General features: G+C 41.0%; 1 protein-coding gene across 6 annotated transcripts in view; it reads right to left on the bottom strand.

Moving 5' to 3' along the window:
- LOC308633097 (extracellular sulfatase Sulf-1) overlaps positions 1-21,492 on the bottom strand; it is a 182,760-nt gene that overhangs the window by 63,792 nt on the left and 97,476 nt on the right. For 3 of the 6 annotated variants that reach the window (XM_081265591.1, XM_081265592.1, XM_081265590.1), the window contains exons 3-5: positions 19,401-19,473; positions 18,866-19,097; positions 6,225-6,464 (exon numbers count right to left, since the gene is read on the bottom strand). In XM_081265591.1, coding sequence (XP_081121717.1) covers positions 6,225-6,464; positions 18,866-19,037 — 412 coding nt within the window. In that variant the 5' untranslated portion in view covers positions 19,038-19,097; positions 19,401-19,473. Of the gene's footprint in view, positions 1-6,224; positions 6,465-18,865; positions 19,098-19,400; positions 19,474-21,492 lie in introns of those variants that run through there. The other 3 variants (XM_081265593.1, XM_081265594.1, XM_081265595.1) reach the window with 3 other exon arrangements.

The raw sequence follows: 21,492 nt of genomic DNA on the forward strand, positions 1-21,492 counted from the left end.
TTTACCCTGTGCTCTGCATCATGCATTTGAAAGCATCTCCTGAGAGATTATATACTTTTTTTTTTTTAATCACCGGATAGGACTTAGATTTGGGAAATAAATTCTCCCCCATTTGGCTTACATCTTCCTGTTTAATTAGTTTTAAATTTTTTTTCCTGCTACTTTTAGAGTTTGTTTTTTTGTTTTTGTTTTTTTTTTCCTTCCTCCTTCTCAAGGCAGCCATGCCAAGTCAGTCCTGCCCTCCCTCATTGTTTAACGTTTTAGGTTATTTTGTAGTGTTTTCTACCCATTGCCATGGCTATCACCCTTTGCCTTAATCCTTCCCTTGTAAATTACTCCTTTAAGTCTCTTAATAGTCCTTGTTATTGGCTTCAGAACTCCCTCCAGGTTTTTGGTGTCTTTGTGTTAATGGAGTGTGAAAAATGTACTTAGGATTCCAGATGTGCCCTCACCCATCACACTTGTTCCAAGCCAGACCAGGCCCTCCCGTGTCAGGATGTGACATTCAGTACCACCGTCAGCCTCAAGTCACTCTGGCCTTTATTTGTTGGCTCATGACATTGAGACTCATTTGTAATCACCCCTGGCTTCTTTGGACATTGCATTTCTTGGCAGCACACTGCCATTGATTATCTGGGCTTCTAATTATTTTTCTCCAGATGTATTAAATCTCTTCCTCCCTCCCTAAGGTGAATTTTGTCTTCTTGCCCATATTGCCTTTCTGCCCATGTGTAGAGGTTATAGATAGTCCAAAGTGTTTCTATCCTTTGGCAGCGGCAATTCAACCCAACTGCTACTATCTGAATACATGCATACACGACATGTACAGGACCTTCTAGATCATTCTTTTCTTTTGAACACCATTAAACACTTCCCTTCACAGCTGTTTTAGAAAGTGGTAGGACATGGGGCAACAGGTAGAAAGTCAAGAAAGACCTGATCATAATTATTGTTGGATGTGGCCTGTGCTACTTCTGTCTAAATCTGTTACATAATCCTTAGAAAAGTTTCCTTAATCTATTTGAAGCAAAAGCATCTATTTTTAAGTGAGAATAGCCATACAATAGATCTGATGCTGCAGAAGTCAATTTTTTTTAAGTATATGAAATGATAGATAAATTGTAATTCTACTCCATGTAGTTTATAGATAAAGGGTGTCAGGATTTCATGATGAATATGCATAATTTTGAACCAAGATGAAATTTTGATATATGTCAGTTTGTATACATGAGTCTGGTTTCCTCAACTAGATTTTAAGTCTGGTGAACACAGGAAACTTATAATTTAGCTCTTCATAGCCCAGTGTCTAAAGTATTTCAAACATACTGTAGTTGAATAAATGTATGCTATGTTTCATGTTCATGTCCCTATCAAAAATCTGTAGCACCATAATCCATAAAAATAAGAATATTAGGTCTTACTTTAAGTGAAGTCTGCATTTAAATAAATCTCATACTACAGAATAAATACACTTGCTATAAATAACATAAATAAATTTTGCAATGTAAAAAGACATACAATTAGAAAATAGATTAATTTGTCTAAATTGATTCATTACAAAAGGATTCTTTACAAAAAGGCTTATTGTAAAGCCAGGCTTGATGGTAAGGGTATGTAGTCCCAGGTACTCAGGAGACTGAGGCAGGAGGATCACTTGAGTTCAGGAGATTAGTCTGGTCAACATAGTTAGACCCCTTGTCAAAAAAATTCTTTTTTTATTGCAGATCTTTATTAACTTCCACTTGTGAAATGAAGTAGAATTAGTAGAATTAGTATAACTAAAATTAACTCTTGTGTGATTTTATTATATTGTCTTATAATTATAATTTGGATAATATATTTTTTAAAAAGAATCAATAATTAGAGTGGATACAATAAAGTTACAATATAATTTTGAACAGAAAAGGAAGTTTAGTAATATTTGCATTATATAGGTTGGAAAACTGGACTGAGTCCTCAAAACAACCTAAGGATAGTGAAGGATGGGACTCTAGATCCTTCCATCTTACTTCAAAACTTTCCTTTTGCATGAGATAGCACCTCTCAACTGTGGCTGATTATTTTAACCTTAAAACTGGATGTGCTAAATTTTATATTAACATCTGTGCCCTCCTAAGAAATTTAAACCTTTTTTTTTAAAGCAGATTTCGGGCAGCATATTCATTTTTATAATAGTCGATATACTGTCATTCCTACTTCACTTTTTAGAGCAAAATACAAAAGACACATTACTGCATTTTTTCCCTCCTTGAACATTTAAGCTCTTAAAGACTCATGTTTTCCATGAGTAAAGTTAGAAGAATTTAGGCTATAACCGGTCCAAAAATATGCCTAAATTCTGAAAAAGAAAAATCAAGTCATACAATGGTAAATATAATATTGGATCAATTCAATTCATTTAAATCCATGTATTCTGGATGCCTCCCAAAACAAGCCTCTTAGTAATTTGTCTTCTTGGAGCTGTTTGTTCTTCATAAAATTTATGGCTGCTTTGTGTTTTCTCTAGATGGATATTTATGTATAATATATATTTCAGTTTCCTTTATTATTTTTCTTGGTTTGCAGCTAAATAGTCCAAACAATAAATTCATTATCAGGGAGGTAATGAAACCTTTATACATCAGTTATTTCCCCCTCTAGGTTAGTGTCTTATAAATAATTATGTCAGTTTAATATCTACTCACCAACACTCATAATTCCTTAACACATCTGTCATTCTTATGTGCTTATTTGTGCAATTTCAAATGGGTCACAATCCATGGCTAGATCAATAATTACTGTCACAGAAACATCTTTGTTTCCTAATAGTCTGAGATGTTTCAATATTTTCTCAGAGATAAATTTAAATTATATCAATCTCTATCATCAATTTTCTTAATCTCTCTGATTAACTAATAGGTACATCAACAGTTATTTTCTTAAGTGCATATTATCCTTTTCCTACTCCAAAGTATTTGGAAATGTCCTTGTTCCCCTTAAAGAATTCTCTGTATTTTGTAGGAGTGAGCACTATAAATTCCCACATTACCCGAGCACATCAATCCTTGGGAAGAAGGGTTAGTTTCCAGGGGCAAATCTGTTCTCCCTGGAGAAAACCTGGGCTGGAGCAGGCTTGCTGGGTAGCAGAGGGGAAGCCTTAGGGTGCACTCATGGTAGCATCCTAGGCACAACCCTTCAGATCAGGGTAGCACACTGGACAGAACCCTGAACACTGGTCCATGCTCTTCTCATTATAACATCAGCATAGCTTTAGCAAGTCTCTTCAATCATTGGGTCTAAATTTGCTTCTCCGAAAATAAGGGGACTAAACTAAACAATCTCTGGGTTTTATTCAAACCCTTAAAATCCATCACTGGGTAATCACAGCCTAGTATAATTGAAATAAGTTCCATAATAAACTACACTTCTTAGAAACAACTGATTTGTTTTTATTTGTTTTTCACTAGTGACCCAGTGAACTTTGCAATGAACAGTGATTCCATTTTTGCTTTTGCCATCTGGAAGCTTATTCTTAAATAAACACCCTTTCCCTATAACTCCATGTAGTTTGTATACCAACCTTTGCCTTGACTTTAACTAATTTACTTTTTTTTCTATTTGCCAAGTTTTTTTTTTTTTTTTTTTTTTTTTGATACTGGGAATTGAACCCAGGGGTGCTTAACCACTGAGCACCCAGCCCTTTTAATATTTTATTTAGAGACAAGGTTCACTGAATTGCTTAGAGCCTCCCTAAGTTGCTAAGACTGGCTTTGAACTCGAGATCCTCCTGCCTCAGCCCCCCCCCCCCCCCCGCCAAGGTGCTGGGATTATAGGTGTGTGCCACCGTGCCTGGATATGTGCCAAGTTCTTACTGCTCCGTATCCTATTGTGTTCTATGTGTCTCTGTAAGGCATTTTGGAAGAAGGCAGGATGAATAACATGTAAAGAAATAAGATGATAAAAAGAGAAAGGAGTTTGGAGTCAGATGTGCTGAGTTCCTTCCACCACTGGCTGGCCTGCAACCCATTGGTCACAAGGGTGAAATCTCCCTTTCCAAGATTGCTGTAAATACTATGTGAGGTGGCTAAAGTGCCCAGCACAGAGTAGGTAAGCAACAAAAGCTAACTCCTTCTTTCTTCTTTTCCCTGAGTTAGCCCTGAAACAAATTAGCACACCCTTTTTGACTGTTCGAGGTCCTGATTGACCTGTGATTCACCGTATGTCTCTATTCCTAACGGCAATCACCATCCATATACTCTGGATAGGGTGAGCGCCCCAGCCCTCCCAGCTCCAGGTCTGCTGCTAAGGGTGAAACTATAGGGAGCCTGGGAGTTGAAAGGTATTGATTTCACACAATACTTCCCAGGAGCAAAACACAATTTGGTGTTTAAAATCAGGAACCAGGCTTTGGGGGACCATTTCTGCTTCTGCCTCTGAGCTGGTTACACAACATTTGAAACCCTCACCTCCGTTATAAAACATAGCCAAGTATGTTTGCCGTCTGGGAAACCTACAGAGATGTTTGATGGATTTTCAAATTGCTTTAGAGTCCTCAGATGAAAGGTGCTATAAATTTAAATCACTAATGTGAGGAAGCACACTTGGATAAGGCACTCTCTACAACCTCCCTGTAACCTAGTTTCTCTCTGAAGCAGAAGCAAACACCCTTGAGATCATAGGAGAAGCTGCTTCTGCAAGGAAAGATCTTAAGCAGCCTCTGAATGACGATACTATCATAGGCACAATCAATATTTTCATCCATAAATAACAAGTAGTAAGTGCCCACGGGGTACTCTGCAAAAAAAAGCAAATGGCCACATATTTCCTGAGTCCAGTGGGAAAGATTAATTTCATTTTTAAAGGAGGTTTAAGAGAATATTTATCTGAAATCCTTTACTTTTAAACCTTCAGCAGAGAAAAACTGTTGCCCTGAGAATCATTTCCAATAAACTTTCATGGTAACATTTTTAATTCTTATGAATAAATCTAGATGGTTCTGTAGAAAAACAACAACAACAACAACAACAACATTCAACTCCTATTTTTGTATGCCCCCACCCCCTGCCCACCTGTCTTCATTTTGTTCCATGATGAAATAATCTGAAAAGCTAAGGTTAGTGTCCAGTGCTGGGGGAATAAGGACTTTGAGGGTAACATTCTCAGAGGGAGTCTTGCTTCTTTCTCATTAAGTTTGCCATGATATTTATAACACCTCTTGAAAGAGTTTCCCAGTTTTCAAAACACCAACTAAGGACTTCCTCTTGCCCTGTGTATGTTAAACAATGCTAGCAGGAATAGCAAGATGGAGGTGAACACTTGAGATACAAAAAGAACCACAACTTAAACTAAAGCAACCAAGTCCTATTAACTGTGTGAACAAATAAATATGGTACACACTGGCTTGTTCATTCCATTATTCATTCATTCAATAAGTAATTTTGACCATCTGCCATGTCCCAGACCCTAAGCAGCCCGAAGATACTTGTTAATTTCTCCCTGAAATAATAAGTAGGAATTTGTGAACAGCTAAGGAAAGCTGCAAGTTGTACCATGGCCCCTTGAGATTGGCAGGTTGGAGTGAGGAGGTAAATGGGACACACACTCTTTGTTGCAGGTTATTATTCTAGGACATTTTAGCCACTGGATGCCCAGGAGGGTATGACACTTTCCGATCATGTCCATTGAGTACCCTTCTGATCTTTCTCTAAGGGATCTTTCTGGTACATTCTTCAGAGTAAAAAAGTCAGTGCTCACCTTCTGAATATGGTTTGTCTACTCTGAAACTCATATTTATGTTTAATTTTCATTATGGTGGTTTTGGGAAGTTGGGTCTTTAACAGGTGATCACAGGAGTGGATTCATCCCCTTGAGAGCAGGTTGCTATAAAGCGAGACTGCCCTTTGTGTTCTGTCTCTTCTGCATGTGCTCTTACATGTTTTTGCCATATGACACAGTACAAAGCCCTTACCAAAGCTGCCCCATGCTTCTGGACTCCTCAGGCTCCAGAACCTTGAGATGAATAAATTTCTTCTGTTATAAATTACCCTGTCTCGGGTATTTGGTTATAGTAACAGCACATGGATGAAGACAGTAAGGGATGGGGAGGATTCTGACAGAGAAGAGAGAAACTAGACTAGGTTAGAGGCTTATGGGAACTTTATATCTATTACACTATACAATGCATTTTCCTGTGTCTAAAAAGACATAGTAGCAGAGGTTCATGGGCTAGAAATGTCATCCTTTACCTGTTCTATAGCCAGTGTTGTTAAGATATACAGCAAAGGTCCGAGGTTCGTGCATGGCCTGCCAGGAGGGCGAAGAGCAGTTCTCATTGTTGGTGTAGACATTATGGTTGTGCACATACTTTCCGGTGAGCAAGGACGACCGGGACGGGCAGCACATAGGCGTGGTCACAAAGGCATTGGTAAAGGTGGCCCCCCCATGCTCCATAATCTTCCTTGTCTTATTCATGACCTGCAGGGACCCTGAAAGGCACAATTCCAGTGCTGTTCAGTGAAGTGCACATGTCACTCAATGTCTCTGTACCCCTGACTTATCAATTTCCTTCCCTGACTTGAAGGAGTCTATAATTTGATCACTGCTCATTACCAAAACAAACGAAACATTTGGGATCCTACCATCTCAAGTAGATTCTGGGATAATAAACACATTTCAGCTTTTCCCCACTTTAATCACAAAAGGGAAAAAATGCAAGTTAATCTGATAATTAAAGCTAGAATTTTAGATATGGAGCACATTCAAAGGTCAGCAGCCCTTTGAAGATTAAGAACAAATAACCTATTACACGGAGTATCAAAACTTTCTGCCCAACACACATGAAAATGCTAGCAACATTTCAGAGATTATCACACACAGTACCTCAAACATATGATGAGGGATAAAAATCACTTAGAAAAGTACCCCACCCATAATGCTTATGTCTAAAAAAAAATCTTCAAAGAAACTTGCTATCCTCTAGCAAGCTAATTAACTGACTGCCAATGTTTCTATCAGGACAGGACCACCAGTTCATATTTTGACCAGTTTACGTGTAATTTAAAAAAAAAAAAACATAGCTCATTTGCTTGTGAAAGTAGGATTCTATTATACTCGAAAAAGTACCTGCATGATTGTAAAATATTTCATTTTAACTGTGAGGATGGAATGGTAACATAAGATTGCTAAGGGGAAAAAAAATCTATTTCGATTACCCAGTCAAACCCTGCAGCTGAAACACATCCAAACACTGCAGAAAAGCACTGGCCAGAATTCAATAGGCTTTTCAGGCCTTGTCAAGAAATGCACTGCAGAGCGCTCCAGCCAAGCCCATTGCATTTGAATCCTGGAGCCACAGATTCCCAACAGGTCCCACTCCTTCCAAAGAAAGGGAGAAAGTCTGTTTTCCAGCAAGGAAAGAAATCATAATGCAAACCAGGCAAGCATTCAGAGCAGAAGAGAAGCATGAAGTGGTCCAAAAGGCTACAGTTAGCCTGATTTCTTCATGTATTAACTTTTTCTGTTCACACGATGCATATGAGAATAGGAAGAAGGTTTCTTTTGGTCTCATTAGGACTCTCTGAATATGCTGCAGCAAGGGGAGAACTCCAAACTGCTCTTTTTCTTCTGGTCGTCTTTAGGGAATCGAGTAGCCTTTTTGTAAGTCAGTCAATAACACGCAGTGAGCCCCCCACTTTATTCTGGACACTTTAACTTAGTACTCTGGACTGTCCACCCTGTACCACCCAGCCCCAAAGTATAGCATTACCAAAAGAAATGGAAAATTCTCTGCCTCTAGACTTCAGTAGTAAAGTCTCCAAATGAGAAGCTACATACAGAAATCGCCCGGGGATGTTTGCAAGGCAACACACATGGAAGAATGTGGATATAGCAGTAGCACTAGAGTAAGGCTAGAGGGTCTTGAATGAATGCTTAATAGGAGCTCTGAAAGAAGAAATGAGGACAAATGGAAGGAAAGAAGAAAGAAAATGTTGAATGGGTGAAGTGCGAGGTTGGGGATGTGGGGAAGAAGGCACAACAGGTGATGCTCTGGAGGTGGGAAGAAGCAAGTGGAACCAAGTGAATGGCACATTGATTTCCTGGCATGGAAAGGAATATGGAGAATTATCTTGATGAAATGTGGGAAGCAAGAGTTAGCAAGTAGCTTGGATGCTGGGCAGAGACATCCGGATTTGACACAAGAGACGAAGTGAAGGCAAAGTGGGTTCTTTGCTAAAGGCATGAACATGATCCAAAAGTCTTTGAGAGGTGTTGCTGTGGCAGCGATGGCATGTGGGACCAGGAGGCTCCACCAAGGGTTCATACAGCCAAGAGCTTGCTGAAGCCAGCCAGCCCTGAGGAGAGAACTTGGACCACACTGTACCCGTCTGACATAGAGATTCTAAGAAGCAGATCCAAGAGATGTCGTAATGCATCGGAGGCTGTGAGCTGACTAACACCTCCAAGTTTTCAGCCTAGGAAGAAAGCTGGAAAAGTGATTGTTTCACTGGTGGAGAGGAAGTAACTAGAAAGGAATATGCACCATAGAAGTATTGTGTTTTTCTGTTTGTGTCGGTTGATCATATGGAGGAACACCCTGGAGATATACCAATGAACAGAGATGTGCAAGAGGAAGAGAATGGAAATGCTGCTGAAGGTGTCCATTCAGCTCCTTCTTTCCCCTCTTTCTATATCTGCAGGGCTTCACCACCTTCACCACCAGGTCCCCACAGGCACTGTTTACAGTGCAGCTCAGCCGATGGGGTTCTTGGAAGTGGGCATCTGGCTTAATTTCTCAGTTAAGAAAAAAATGCTGAGATAATGCTTGCTCAATTTTTAAAATTCACCTAAAAAGTAGAACCTGAGCCCACCTTGGTTTAGTAAATCGGGGACGGGGTCTGGGAGTTTGCATGTCTAACAAGCTCCCTAGTGGTAGATAAGCTGATTCTTGGTGGACCACATTTAGAAGAGGAATGAGAGGTTGGACAGAGAGTCAGGGAAACCCAGAACTGGCAAGTGCTGAGACCACTTCCATAAGATACACCACAGATAGGACTTCATCTAGGCAAGGGTCTCTTCTTTATGTTTCACATGCATTGATTCACTTAATCCTGACAATGACCCTTGGTGGTGCGGGCTGTTAGTGATAGTTCCTGTATTCCAGATGGTGAAACTGAGGTGCACAGGGTTGATTCCATGCTTAGGGCCACACAGAGCTTCACCACCAGAGTCCAGATGCAACTGCAAGCAGTCTGCCCCTGAGGCTGCACTCTTAAGCTCCTTTTAAGTTAAATACTGGCCAGAACATTGATGTTTTCAAGAGTGAGAAAAAGAAATGATGTCTGTTTGCTGTCAGGAAGGGTCCTACTTTCTGCCGTTTAATCTTTGCTTCATCTGGCTTCTTAGTGGGGGATGCCAACAGACACAAATGCCTGTGTCTTGTCTCCTTCAGGGCTTTAATGATCTTAGTACTCAGGCCCAGGTGAAGGAGAGAGGGCTGCAGATGGTCTGTCTTCAGCAGGGCTTTCATATACTGGCATGAATTGCTGCATCTCATCTTGATGCACTCAGGGTGCAGGTAGATGATGGAGCACAGAATCCAGACCGATTCACTTTGCTGAGGTGGTGTACTCCAGCAAAGAGAACACAGCACCCTTGTCCCTTCTATGGCTGCGCACTGATTAACGCTGGCAATACCCCTGCCTTGCATCTACTGCCACTGTGACTGCACCTCTGCACCTTGGTTTTTTCATTGACAAGCTTTACCCAGGACTATTCTGTAACATAACACATTGTTAGGCATTCACAAGTGTTGATAGCAGTAGGAGGAACAGCTTTGTGCTGTAGCTCTGTATTTCCCTGGGTTTCAAGTCTTAAATGCTATTTTTCTTTGCAGTACTGGGGATCAAATTCAGGGCCTCATGCATGCTAGGCAAGCCCTCTACCATTGAGCGCTTTCTCTCTCTCTCTCTCTCTCTCTCTCTCTCTCTCTCTATCTATCTATCTATCTATCTATATATATATATATATATATAATTTTTTTGGAACTAAGGATTGAACCCAGAGACACTCAACCACTGAGCCACATCCCCAGCCCAATTTTGTATTTTATTAGAGGCAGAGTGTCACTGAGTTGCTCAATGCCTGAGGCTGGCTTTGAACACGAGATTCTCCTGTCTCGGCCTCCAGAACCGCTGAGATTTACAGGTGTGCACCACCTCACCCAGCCATAAAATGCTGTTCTTGATTGAATGCTATCTTGTGCAGAAAGTTGAGATCTATCCCGATGGTGAGCAGATATCTTCTGTGTGTTTCTCTTTCTTGAAAACATTGGTGTCAAAGCCAGTACTCAGCCTGGATGGAGTTTAACAATGTGGTTTTAGGGCAGATCTGCATTTGGATCTGGGTTCTGCTGTTGAAGCTCAGTGGAGTCCTGATCCTAAGTACATGATTCACCCTGGGCACCTTGTTTTCTTCATTTGGAATACAGGAAGATTCTTTATTATTTGAACAATTATTTCATGGGAACAATATGAAGCATAAGCAAAATTTACAGGGTAGGGCTCAGGAGGATAAGACTGAGAAGTAAAACAGCCCTGAACTTAACCTTGTGGGGAAATGTCCAGATTTTGCCACAGACTAGCTTGAGCAAGTCATTCAACCTCTTTTGCTTGCATTCATCTGTAAAATGGAGCTAAGACAGCTCTTCTGACTAGTGCCCAGGGTTGTTGAGGAGCAGGTAACTTGATGCTGTTCAAGGACCCCAGGTGAGGTGTGTTGCAGATGTGGCTGTATAATTGCCCTGTCAGATCTGCAGTTTTCCACCGTGGTTTCAACCAACTGCAGGTTGAAAACATTCGGGAAAAAAATTGTACCTGTACTGAACACACACAGGTTTTTTTCTTGTCATGATTCCCTAAACAACACAATACAGTATAGTTACTATTTACATAGCATTTATATTGTATTGGGTATTATAAGTAACTTAGAGATGATATAAAGTATACAGAGATACATATATGTTATATGCAAATATTATGCCATTTTATATAAGAAACTAGAGCTCCATGTTTGGTAACTTCTGGGGTCCTGGCACCTACCTCCTGTCCCTACCAAAGGACAACTATAAATTCATTCTGTGCTCACCTCAACTCTACCACAATCAGTTTCCTTCTATTTTTTTCCATTCCGTCTTTGAAATCTACAGGTGAATTTCAAAAGCTGGCATAAGAGGAGTTATGTTTTCTGTTTTGAGATTTAAAATGTTAATGTTGGCTCATAATTAAAAGTACCAATTCTTCTCGCTCTTCACACACACTTGCCCCTGAGGCCCCAAGCAAATATCCTAACTTCATTAGTGTTTGCAATTGTCCTGTGAGGAGGGAGGCTGACAGGGACTCCACAAAGCATGGGAGTTAGGTGTGAGTAGCTGGCATGGGGACACTGCTCACTGAGCTGGCTTGGTGACAGGGAAGGTCCAGGCCACAGCTGAGCCCCAAGACTGCCAAAAAGTATGCTGTCTCAGAGCCAGAGTTCCAGGTGGGGATTGGGGACATCTGCCATTGCTCCTGCAGGATGGTGGCTGCTGTGACAGCAACCAGCTGTGGACCAATATGCTGAAGGTCAGCAGTGACTGGGAATAGAAGAGCATCACTTTCAGGAATCATGAAAGAGCCACCATGTTTGTAGTGTTGGTGGAGTTAAGAAAAAAAAAAAATCATGACTCCAAAGCAGTTTGAATGCAAATAATTCTACTCACTCCAAGGGCTTGATTCCCAAATCATCTGTGTGGAAAAGGGCAGGAGGGAGAAGACATCTCACTGATCTAAACTACTAAAACGATCTACAGAGGGCCTGGGTTACTCCACTGACAGGTTAAACTTCAAAACAAAGCTTTACCTTTCTTGGGTCCAACATCTTAGCACTGGATACAATGATAACATTAGAATTTTCTTTAAGCCTGCTTATCATATCCAAATAACCTCACAGAACCAGAAATTCAGTAATCAATATTGTCATCATAATCACTTCTGAAAGTCCCTGGAGCCATCTCCATGTTGATTGCCATGGGTCCTGGTTTGGTGAATGATGACCATTAATTGGGCAGGGTTGTTTGTGGATGTCACTGTTTACACGAAGCTAAGGCTCATGCTAAATATTGAAGTGGTCTGTAGTAAATGCACCTCTGCTATTTCGTATGCCCAAAGTTACTTCTATAATAAAGCATGGGACCCTGAACAGTGATATCTCTTATATTAAAAATGGCTTTATTGGTCTATTGAATGTTTTCATTCTAAAAGCACAAGAAAATAAAAACATGATAAAACTATGTCTCTTTTTCTTCCAAAATTATAGAGTTGGCTAGGGGAAAAAAAAAATCACAGATGTTTCCAGCTAAAACTAAAAGGAAAAAAATAAGTTGGAGGAAGAGAGAATAAGAAAAGATAATAAATCTGTCTGGAATGTTTCCAGGTCACTAAGACTTATTATTCCCTTCCCCCACTAAAAAGAGCAAAGCGCCATTAAAAGCTGAGACCCAGTTACTTACAGAATGGAAGTTAATGTGCCCTAAAGGGCTACAGTCAAGACAGGCAAGTGAAGGCAGCCAGGTATAAGAAAATCCCAGGGCTTTTGTCTTTTATACTTTTACATTTAGGAGAGATGAGCATGTATGGAACTTGGTTGACTTGAAGAAAAGCAGCAGTGTGGGCATTTTGAGAAATGGCAACCGCTCCTGGTGCGCATGCTAGAAAGCAACAGAGAGCAGTTTGGATCCACATGTCCTGGGGAGGGAGTGCCCCACCCAAAGTGGGGCCGCCGTCACTCCCCTTCAGACCTCTCACTGATGGCCATCTCATGGGAATGCAAGCTGTCATTCTTCTGAATATAAGAGAAATCAGAATTTTTGAAAAATTACAAAACCACTCCATTTTTTAAAATGTTGTCTCAGTTTTTTAAAAATACACTGGTCAAACACACATCTGTGGGTTGGTCCAGCCTGAAGACCCTGTTTTTTGACCTCTGCTTTAAAGAAACAAAATCATCTCCATGTGCTTATGGCTTAATTCCACTTATGATCTAAGAGAAAAACTGGATCAGGATTACTGTGGTGGTTACATCAGTCCAACATCTGAAGAATCAGGAGAAATGTCATATTGAGTCAGATCTGTGGCCCAACTGGTGCAATATTTTGCTTCTTGGGATGGGACCAAGGGAAAAGGAAAACAAAAAATGGGAAGAAAAGAAGAAAAAAATGTGAAAGATTTAGAGCCTAATATCTACCTCATTGACACCAGTCTCAGAAAGTTAAAAAAAAAAAGACTTCCTCAAACATTTTAAGGGTTTTCTTTTGATGTACAAAATATTTCAAGCATAGGAAATAACAGAATGAATAACTCCCAATTTTATCAAAGTGTAACATCATTATTGTTCCTTCACATATATACATATATACATGTATATATACCTCTGTGTGTGTGTGTGTGTGTGTGTGTGTGTGTGTGTGTGTAAATAAAACATGGGCACCATCGATGCTCTTGGTAATGGCTCCTTCCCCAGGAATAACCATTATCCTAAACCTCATGTTGATCATTTCCATCATGTGTTTCCTGATTTAAAATGTTTCTTTTAAATCTTCCACCCATTGTATTAGTCTAAAAAACCCAAACCACTTACAGGAAAGGATACAAGCTGAAGAACTTGTTAAGTTTTGGAAAAAGTGAGCTCAGAAGTAAAAGGACCACTGGTTAGGTCATGTGACCTGTCCACATATGGTTTCCTCCTGAGTGATGATTTCTGTCCTGATCACCCCACTTGGGTGGGATGACCATATTCATTCCCTACACTGTGAATGAGTATTCTTGCGAAAACGATGGAGTGTCATCCACAAGCCACGTTCTAGCATGTTCACTAATGAATTCCTAGGTGTCTTACTCCCTTTACAAAGTACCAGTTTATTTTATTTGTACTCCAAGTGGAGGGAGTGGCCACCAGTCATGCTGGACAATTCTTCCCTCCCCAGCTCCATTTCATAAGTTTGGTTTACAGCCTTGCTTGGCCTTTGTCTTTCCAGATCAAAAGACAGAATTGCTTCATTCTTTCCCAGTAAGAAAAGTGTTCAGTTAAAATTTTCATAATTGTTCTTCTATGTCTTTCTTAAGTCCGTTATAGCTTTTTGGAATCACAGAAGTCAAAATCGCCTGCAGCGTTACAGGTGCAAAAAGTCTCGCATAAGCAAAGGCTGACGAAAGCACTTGGCAAGTCAAGTTACTTGGAAGAGAAAAACAAAACCAAACCCAAGCATATAAAAAGCCACACTGAGAAACCACCCTACACATATCAGGATGGCTGCTATAAAACAACCAAAAATCAAAATAACAAGTGTTGATGGAGATGTGGAGAAACGTTAACATTTGCGCATGGCTGGAGGGAATGTAAAATGGTGCTGTTGCTATGGATAAAAGTAAAATGGTCTCTCAAAAAATTAGAAATAAAATTACTCGAGGGCTGAGGCTCAGTGATAGAGTGCTTGCCTGGGTTGGATCCTCATCAGCACATAAAAGTAAATAAATAAAATAGAGGTATTGTGTCCATCTACAACTAAAAATTTTTTAAAAAAATGAAATTAGTATGTGACTCAGTAATTTCACTTCTGGGTAGATGTTTCCTTTGCAAAAGAGAACTGAAAGCAAGCTCTTGAAGATGTTTGTATACCCGTGTTCATAGCGGCATTATTCTCAATGGCCAAAAGGAAGAAGCAACTCAAGTTTCCAACTAAATGATGTGTGAGCAAAATATGGTATGTGTTGTACACACACAAAGAAACACTTCGGTCTTAGGAAGGAAGGGAATTCTGACACGTCACAACATGAATGGGTCTAGATGTTATACTGTGTGGGATAAGACAGTTACAAAAAGACAAATATAGGATGCTCTCACTTATGTAAGATACCTAGAGTACTAAAATTCACCGAGCCACAAAGTAGAATGGTGATTATTGGGGCTTAGGGTGGGGACAAAAGGGAGGTCTTATTTAATGGATGTAGAGTTTCAGCTTTGATGATGAAAAGAGTTCTGGAGATTGGTTGCATAGTAACACTATTGGCTGTGCTTAACAGTACTGAATGCTACACTTAAAAAATGGTAAAATGACAAAAATTAAAAACAACCAAAATGCAGAACAATGGACGCAAGAAGGATTATGGGCGTATTAAAAAAAGATGGGCACAGGTCTCCATCAAGTGCTATCTACTACCAAAAGCATGTTTTTTTGTGCTGAAAAATCTTTTTTTTTTCTTTTGTACTAGAAATTAAACTTGCAGCACTTAACCACTGAGTCACATCCCCAGACCTTTTTTTTTTTTTTTTTTTTTTTGTATTTTTTACTTAGAGACAGAGTTTCACTGAGTTGCTTAGACTGAGTCGCTAAGTTGCTGAGGCTGGCTTTGAACTTGTGATCCTCCTGCCTCTGCCTCTTGAGCTGCTGGGTAACAGGTATGCACCACCATGCCAGACCCTGAGAAGTCTTTTCTGAACTTTGCACCCATGGTTTGCTGTGTTACATCTTCTTATGCCAGTGAGGAAATAAGGCCGGTCTGACATTCTGTTATCTCTCTCCCACAACCTAGAGCATTATTATATATTTACAGGTTTTTAGGAAGGGCTCACTGAATGCTTGTTGATGGACTAGTTGATGTAAAGGAAAATAGCCAAATACATAGCCATGACGACTTAGACCTCATATAGGACCTGGATTCACTATTTACTAGCTCTTCACAAGCTACTTGACTTCTCTAAGGCTCATTTTTCTCATGTATAAATTGAGGAAAGAGTAACTACTTCATAGAGGAATTAGGAAGATTAAATGAGCTAATGCATAGTGTGCTATCTGGGGCCTAGGGTGCTATCTAGGGCCTAGAAAATCAAGGAAGGAGGTAAAGTCAAGTGTTTAGGAAACACCTGGGTTGACTGAAGCAGGTTTACAACCTTTCACCATTGTATCCACATGTACCAACAGAAGCCACTACTTAGTATCTACTCGTAAATATTTACTGAACAAATGTGATCTATAAGACAAGGCTAAAAACCTGAATTGTATTTTAAAATAAATTAATCAAATAGCTCCATGATTTATAAGACAGTGATGTATGTTGAAAAGGTAAAGAGTGATGGATACCTTCTTCATTCCTGAAAATAGTGTTAGCTTTTCCAGGCCCCTGTGAGTCTGTGCCAAGTTTCTTTGGCACTTACATGTTCCTAGTATAGTCTTACCTGGAGACTGCAACATAAAACACACCCCTGCCTGTGGGAGACCAACCTTGCACTTGACTGAGTCACACTCCCCGGCTGGGTGCTGAGGCGCTCAGTCACAGAAATGTGGCAGAGCTTTCCCCACCCTTCTTGGGTTCCAGGGTCTGTGTCTCTTGTGCATGGGTGTGTCTTGCTACAGCCCCAGGGGTGAAGCTATGCTCACCTGTTCCTTTGTAATATAACCCCTTGCCCTGTTTAGGATAAAATCTTCCATGGAAGTGCCTTGTGTGTGTCCCCTTCTCTTACTGTGCCCTTGGGTGTGGCCTACCCAGGTGTCAGTTACCTGCTGACAGTGGACATCATGAAGATAGACTCAGCCCCCTGAAACCTGACCCCTTGCCTCATTTGAATAGCTTCTCCTCAATAAAAGGGGTCGGCAGGTGCTCTCTCTCTCTCTCTCTTCCTGCGGACCCTGAAGGTCAGAGGAGCCGTCACAGCGACCCCAAAGAAAAAGGTACTTGTGTCTCTTGTGTGGTTATTTTGTGCAGCCCAGTTAGCCCAGTTCAACTGGAATGACCCCCGAGCCTTTTAGTCGGGAGAACAGAACCCTGGCACCTGCCCTCTAGTGACTCTAAGCCAAATGGAAGGGACAGACATGGAAGATGATGAGGAAGGACCATGCTGGAGGCATGTCCAAGGGGCATCAAAACCACCCTCCCCTTTAGCAGGGTCCTGCTAAAAGGGGAGGGTAGTTTTGATCCACGGACACTACACCAGAAACGGAGGCACCTGAACTGTGTCATGAAGAACAGAGTTTCTCCACCTGAAAAGGCAGTAGGGGCAAGGTGCACCAGGGACAGAGGTGAAAAATGAAGCCATCAGACATCTTCAGCGAAGTGAAAGTTGTTCCATGAAGCACAGAATGAAATGGTAGGGGGAGACCCTTAGAAAGAGCAGGGGATGGAGATAGCCCAGAACTCATTGGCCTGCAGAGGAGAGAGAGACTGACTTCCCTTGGCAAAGCGGAACCAGAAAGGAGACGTGATCAGATACTCTCAACTGGGTGAAGACTGGGCCAAGACTGGGGAGGGCAGAGGCCAGGTCATCAGCCAGCAAGGGCAAAACTGGGGCCACGGGGAGCCTCCACTCATCTCAGCTGCAGTGAAAGGAATGGATGGGAGGGGTGTGAAGGAAGCAGAAACCAGATGAATGTAGTGCATTTCCTCGCTCCATAAGTGAAGGAGAACGTTGAAGCCAACAGCTACATACATTCTAAAGTTGGATGTACAAGACCTTTTCATTTTGGTATGTCACCTGAAAAATCAAAACTCTATTATAATTAATTATTAAAAAAAAACCTGAGAGAGCAGACAGCAAACTGACAATTTTCAACAATTAGGTCCCTTGCTGGCTTTCAGTGCATCTGCTTCCAGTGAATCTCGGGAGTTAACTTTGTTGAGATTTCATGGGTTAGTTTCAAACTGGAAATCAAAGTCTCCACCCATGCAGATCAAGTTCTAGCATGGAGGTATCCTTAAGAACCCGGGTCCAAAGTCCTCTGCTGATACCACGTCTGAAAGATGTTACCCATGGTCAGGTTGAATGTGATGGGTAAGAATAGCTGAGTGATGCCCCACAGTAAGGATCTAGGGTTGGTCCAGGAATGGAAATGAGAAGATCTGGTGACAAGCTGAGGAGCAGCTTTTTATCTATCTTAAGATACTCTGGAAGATCTTAGTCATAGAACTATGGACAAGACCTTAGGGCTGGACCATTAAAGGAGGCCTAAAACCCAGCATGGTGGTACACACCTGTAATCCTAGCCACTTGGGAGGCTGAGGCAGGAGAATTGCAAGTTTGAGGCCAGCCTTGTCAACTTAGCAAGGCCTTAAGCAACTTAGTAAGACACTAAAATAAAAAGTCTCAAAATAAATAGCAAAATGGACTGGGGATGTTGCTTAATGGTAAAGTGTCCCCAGGCCAAATTCGATACCAATTAAATAAATAAATAAGGCAAGACGACAAGAAAATCAATCAGAAGATAAGTTTAAATTGCTAGATTTTGGCACACTTTCCCAGTTGGGCTAATTCTAAAAGAACTATCCGTAAAGCAGTAATAAGTGAATTACTTCAAGGATATGTAGAACATGGTACATTTCAATTACTTAATAATTGCTGTAACAAGCTGTGAATAAGTAATTCCACTCTCAAAACAATAACCATTGAAAGTTCCTTTAGGATCAATCTATTTTCATAGACATTGCAGTTATTGCCAGAATTCGAATTCTCTTTCAAACAAGTTTGCCCAGATATTTTATAAATTTCTAGACCTAGAGTTTCCAAGGTACATAGTCAAATCCTTGACTTCTAGATCATCAGTGCTAATTCTCCTCATCCATCCTTCTGTTTTGTAAGGCCCCTCCCCTGACTGTTTCAAAAGCTTACCACCAGACAAGTAAGGTTGAAATACAAACCAAATGCTGTTTGGAATCTACCAGTTCACTGTATAAACTAGACTGTTGGTGAAGGTACCCTATATAAGTGCAAACGTCCAGAATGCTGGCTGAGTGTCCCTGGCAAGCCTGAGGCTCTGAAATCATTTGAACAAGAGACTTAACAAGTGAAGAATCCAGCATCTCACCCAGCTCCACGTCCTGATCATCAGTAAGCACAAGGATAATGTTGGGTCGAATGTTTTTTCGTTCCTGCTGTATCCGTCCTCTGAACCTCGGGGATCTGACAGTTGAACACAGGCTTCCCAGCAATTCTGTGCCCAGGACAGCCAGCACCAGAGCACAGCAAGAATACTTCATTGTATTTGGTCCAATGTCTCAAAACTGACAAAATGTCTCACTCTCCTGAGTTCTGGCAGTCTGGGTAGTGAAGAGAAAAAAGAGAGGGAGAGACTAAAATGAAATCCAAACCCCAAACACGGTTACAGAAAAAGGGCTACAAATAAGTCAGACCTGGCACATAAACTGGCAGAGAGCTGTTCATGAGTCAGAAGTAGCAAACCTCACAAGCGTTGGATCGTTTTTTTTTTAAGCACTTGATTATTTTGCAAATTTACTTTTGTCTTTTATTCTTGGTCCAACTTTTCCTATTTCAATTCGTTGCCAAAGTGTAATTTCCAGCACAGAGCTCAAACGTAAAAGCTTTCTGACAAGAGCTAATACCTTGAATTAGGTATCCTGGTTGAATAATCAATTTCTAGACTCAGAGGTATTCAGAACATCTGCAGATGGAGTCCTAGAAGGGGGAGGAAAAAAAAATACAAAGGAAACATCAAGCAAGGGTTTTTAAACAGATTTTTGATTTGAAGTCGTCTCTTGAAACAGTACAAGATATGTGTATATACTTTACAGGTTTTTTTTTTTTCGTCTGTTCTCCAAAGGAACAGGAGGAAACATGCAAAACTGCTAATAAATGACTCAGATAATATCTCCATTTCCTAATCAGCTCCATAAAATGTGGTAAGCATATCATCCCTGCTCACCCTGTAGCAGTACTTTAAACATCCCCAACAAAACTCATGATTGATGATTGTGCCTGAGAAACCACAGTGCATAGGTGTGTGTCTGCATATGGGAAGGGTTGGCGTGGGGGGGGGGGGCAGGTAGGGGGAGCATGAACTCACCTGCACACGATACTGAGTAACTATCAAGCAGAATGAACCACAAAGCTGTCATTTGTCATCTGCATTATGTCACTCATTACCCAGGAGAGTCCTTTCTGCTGACAAAGACTTCATAGTGGGTGCCTGGGAGAACCGCCTATTCCAGCCCCCGAAAAGCTCCTAACTTGTCTCCCATCAATCACCAGGAGAAAAGGGTGCTTCCTCCCGGCAAGGCTGGTCGCTTTGTCCAGCCCGGTTCCTCGGCTCTCGAGCTGGCGCCCAAGTGGACTGAGCCCCCTTTTGAGTGTCAGTCACTAGCCTTACTGTTGTCAAGACCAGGTTTGGCACGGCTAGCACAGGGGTTTGGCTTTGCCGCAGCAGATCTAAACCTGCAAAGCAAAAAGACTGATTGGCTGTGAGGCTGGAGGTTACTTCCACATTAGGAAGTAAATAAATGAAATCCAGAGGGGGAGTGCAGCAAAGGAGAGTTTTGAAAGGGTTGAAAAAAAATGCCCCTCTCACTTTGGAACTCCAATCTGCAGAAAGCTCTTATGTTGGACTTTTGAAAGATAGCAAAGGGGTCATTAAAAACAAAAACAAACAAACAACAATAAAAAAACCCCATCTTTCTCTGGTATGTCAGGAGGAAACCTCTTTATGTGAATTTAGGTTGCTGTAAAATTAATTAGATAGCAGCCTGCTTCATCAGCCACTCTGTCCCCACACACCTGAGGATCTGTATTTTGATCTGCAACAATAAACTGGCATCAGATAAATATGCATAACTAATCAGGCATAAGCATCACAGAGCAGGAGAAAAGGGGCTCCATCATTCATTCATCTCTGTTCTCTAAATTCTGGAGGGTGATATGGGAGAGAAAGAAGAAAGAACAAAGAATGTGTACTGTTTACCCTTGCCATGCACATTACACAAAGACGCACACATACCCCTATTATTTTAAAACTTTATGAGCTGTTTTGTAAACAGTTTTAATGCTTTTCACTTTGCAGCCTGTAATTACACTGTGTATGTATGTGTGTGTGTGTGTGTGTGTGTGTGAGAGAGAGAGAGAGAGAGAGAGAGAGAGAGAGACAGAGAGAGAGAGAGAGACAGAGAGAGAGAGAGAGAGAGAGGGAGACTCAACAAGAAATATCTTTTAAATAAAAATCTAGTGTCTGTAGCAAGGCAATCCTGGCTAGGTACATTATCTTCAGAGCAACAAACAAGACAATTCCAACTGATCTTGTAGTTCTAGGGAGTACGATTCTGGGTTTGTTTTTTGTTTTGGTACTGGGGATTAAATCCAGGGGCCCTTAACCACTGAGCCACATCCCCAGCATTTTTTTTTTTTTTTTTTTGAGATAGCGTCTCTAAGCTGCTTCCGACCTCTCTAAATTGCTGAGGCTGGCCTTAAACTTTTAAACTGATGATCTTCCTGCCTCAGCTCCTGAGCCATTAGAATTACAGGTGTGTGCTACCATACCTGGCATCATTTTTTTCTGTTTGTTTGTTTTTTGTTTTGTGGTGCTGGGGATTGAACCCAGGGTCTTGTGCATGGGAGGCAGGCACTCTACCAACTGAACTATATACCCAGCCCTGATTCTGGGTCTTTTTCCTTAAAAACTCAGGGTTATTCCAGTGATTGGTGTGC

This window comes from Spermophilus citellus, assembly GCF_964194105.1.
Source record: "Spermophilus citellus genome assembly, chromosome: 14".
NCBI lineage: Eukaryota > Metazoa > Chordata > Mammalia > Rodentia > Sciuridae > Spermophilus > Spermophilus citellus.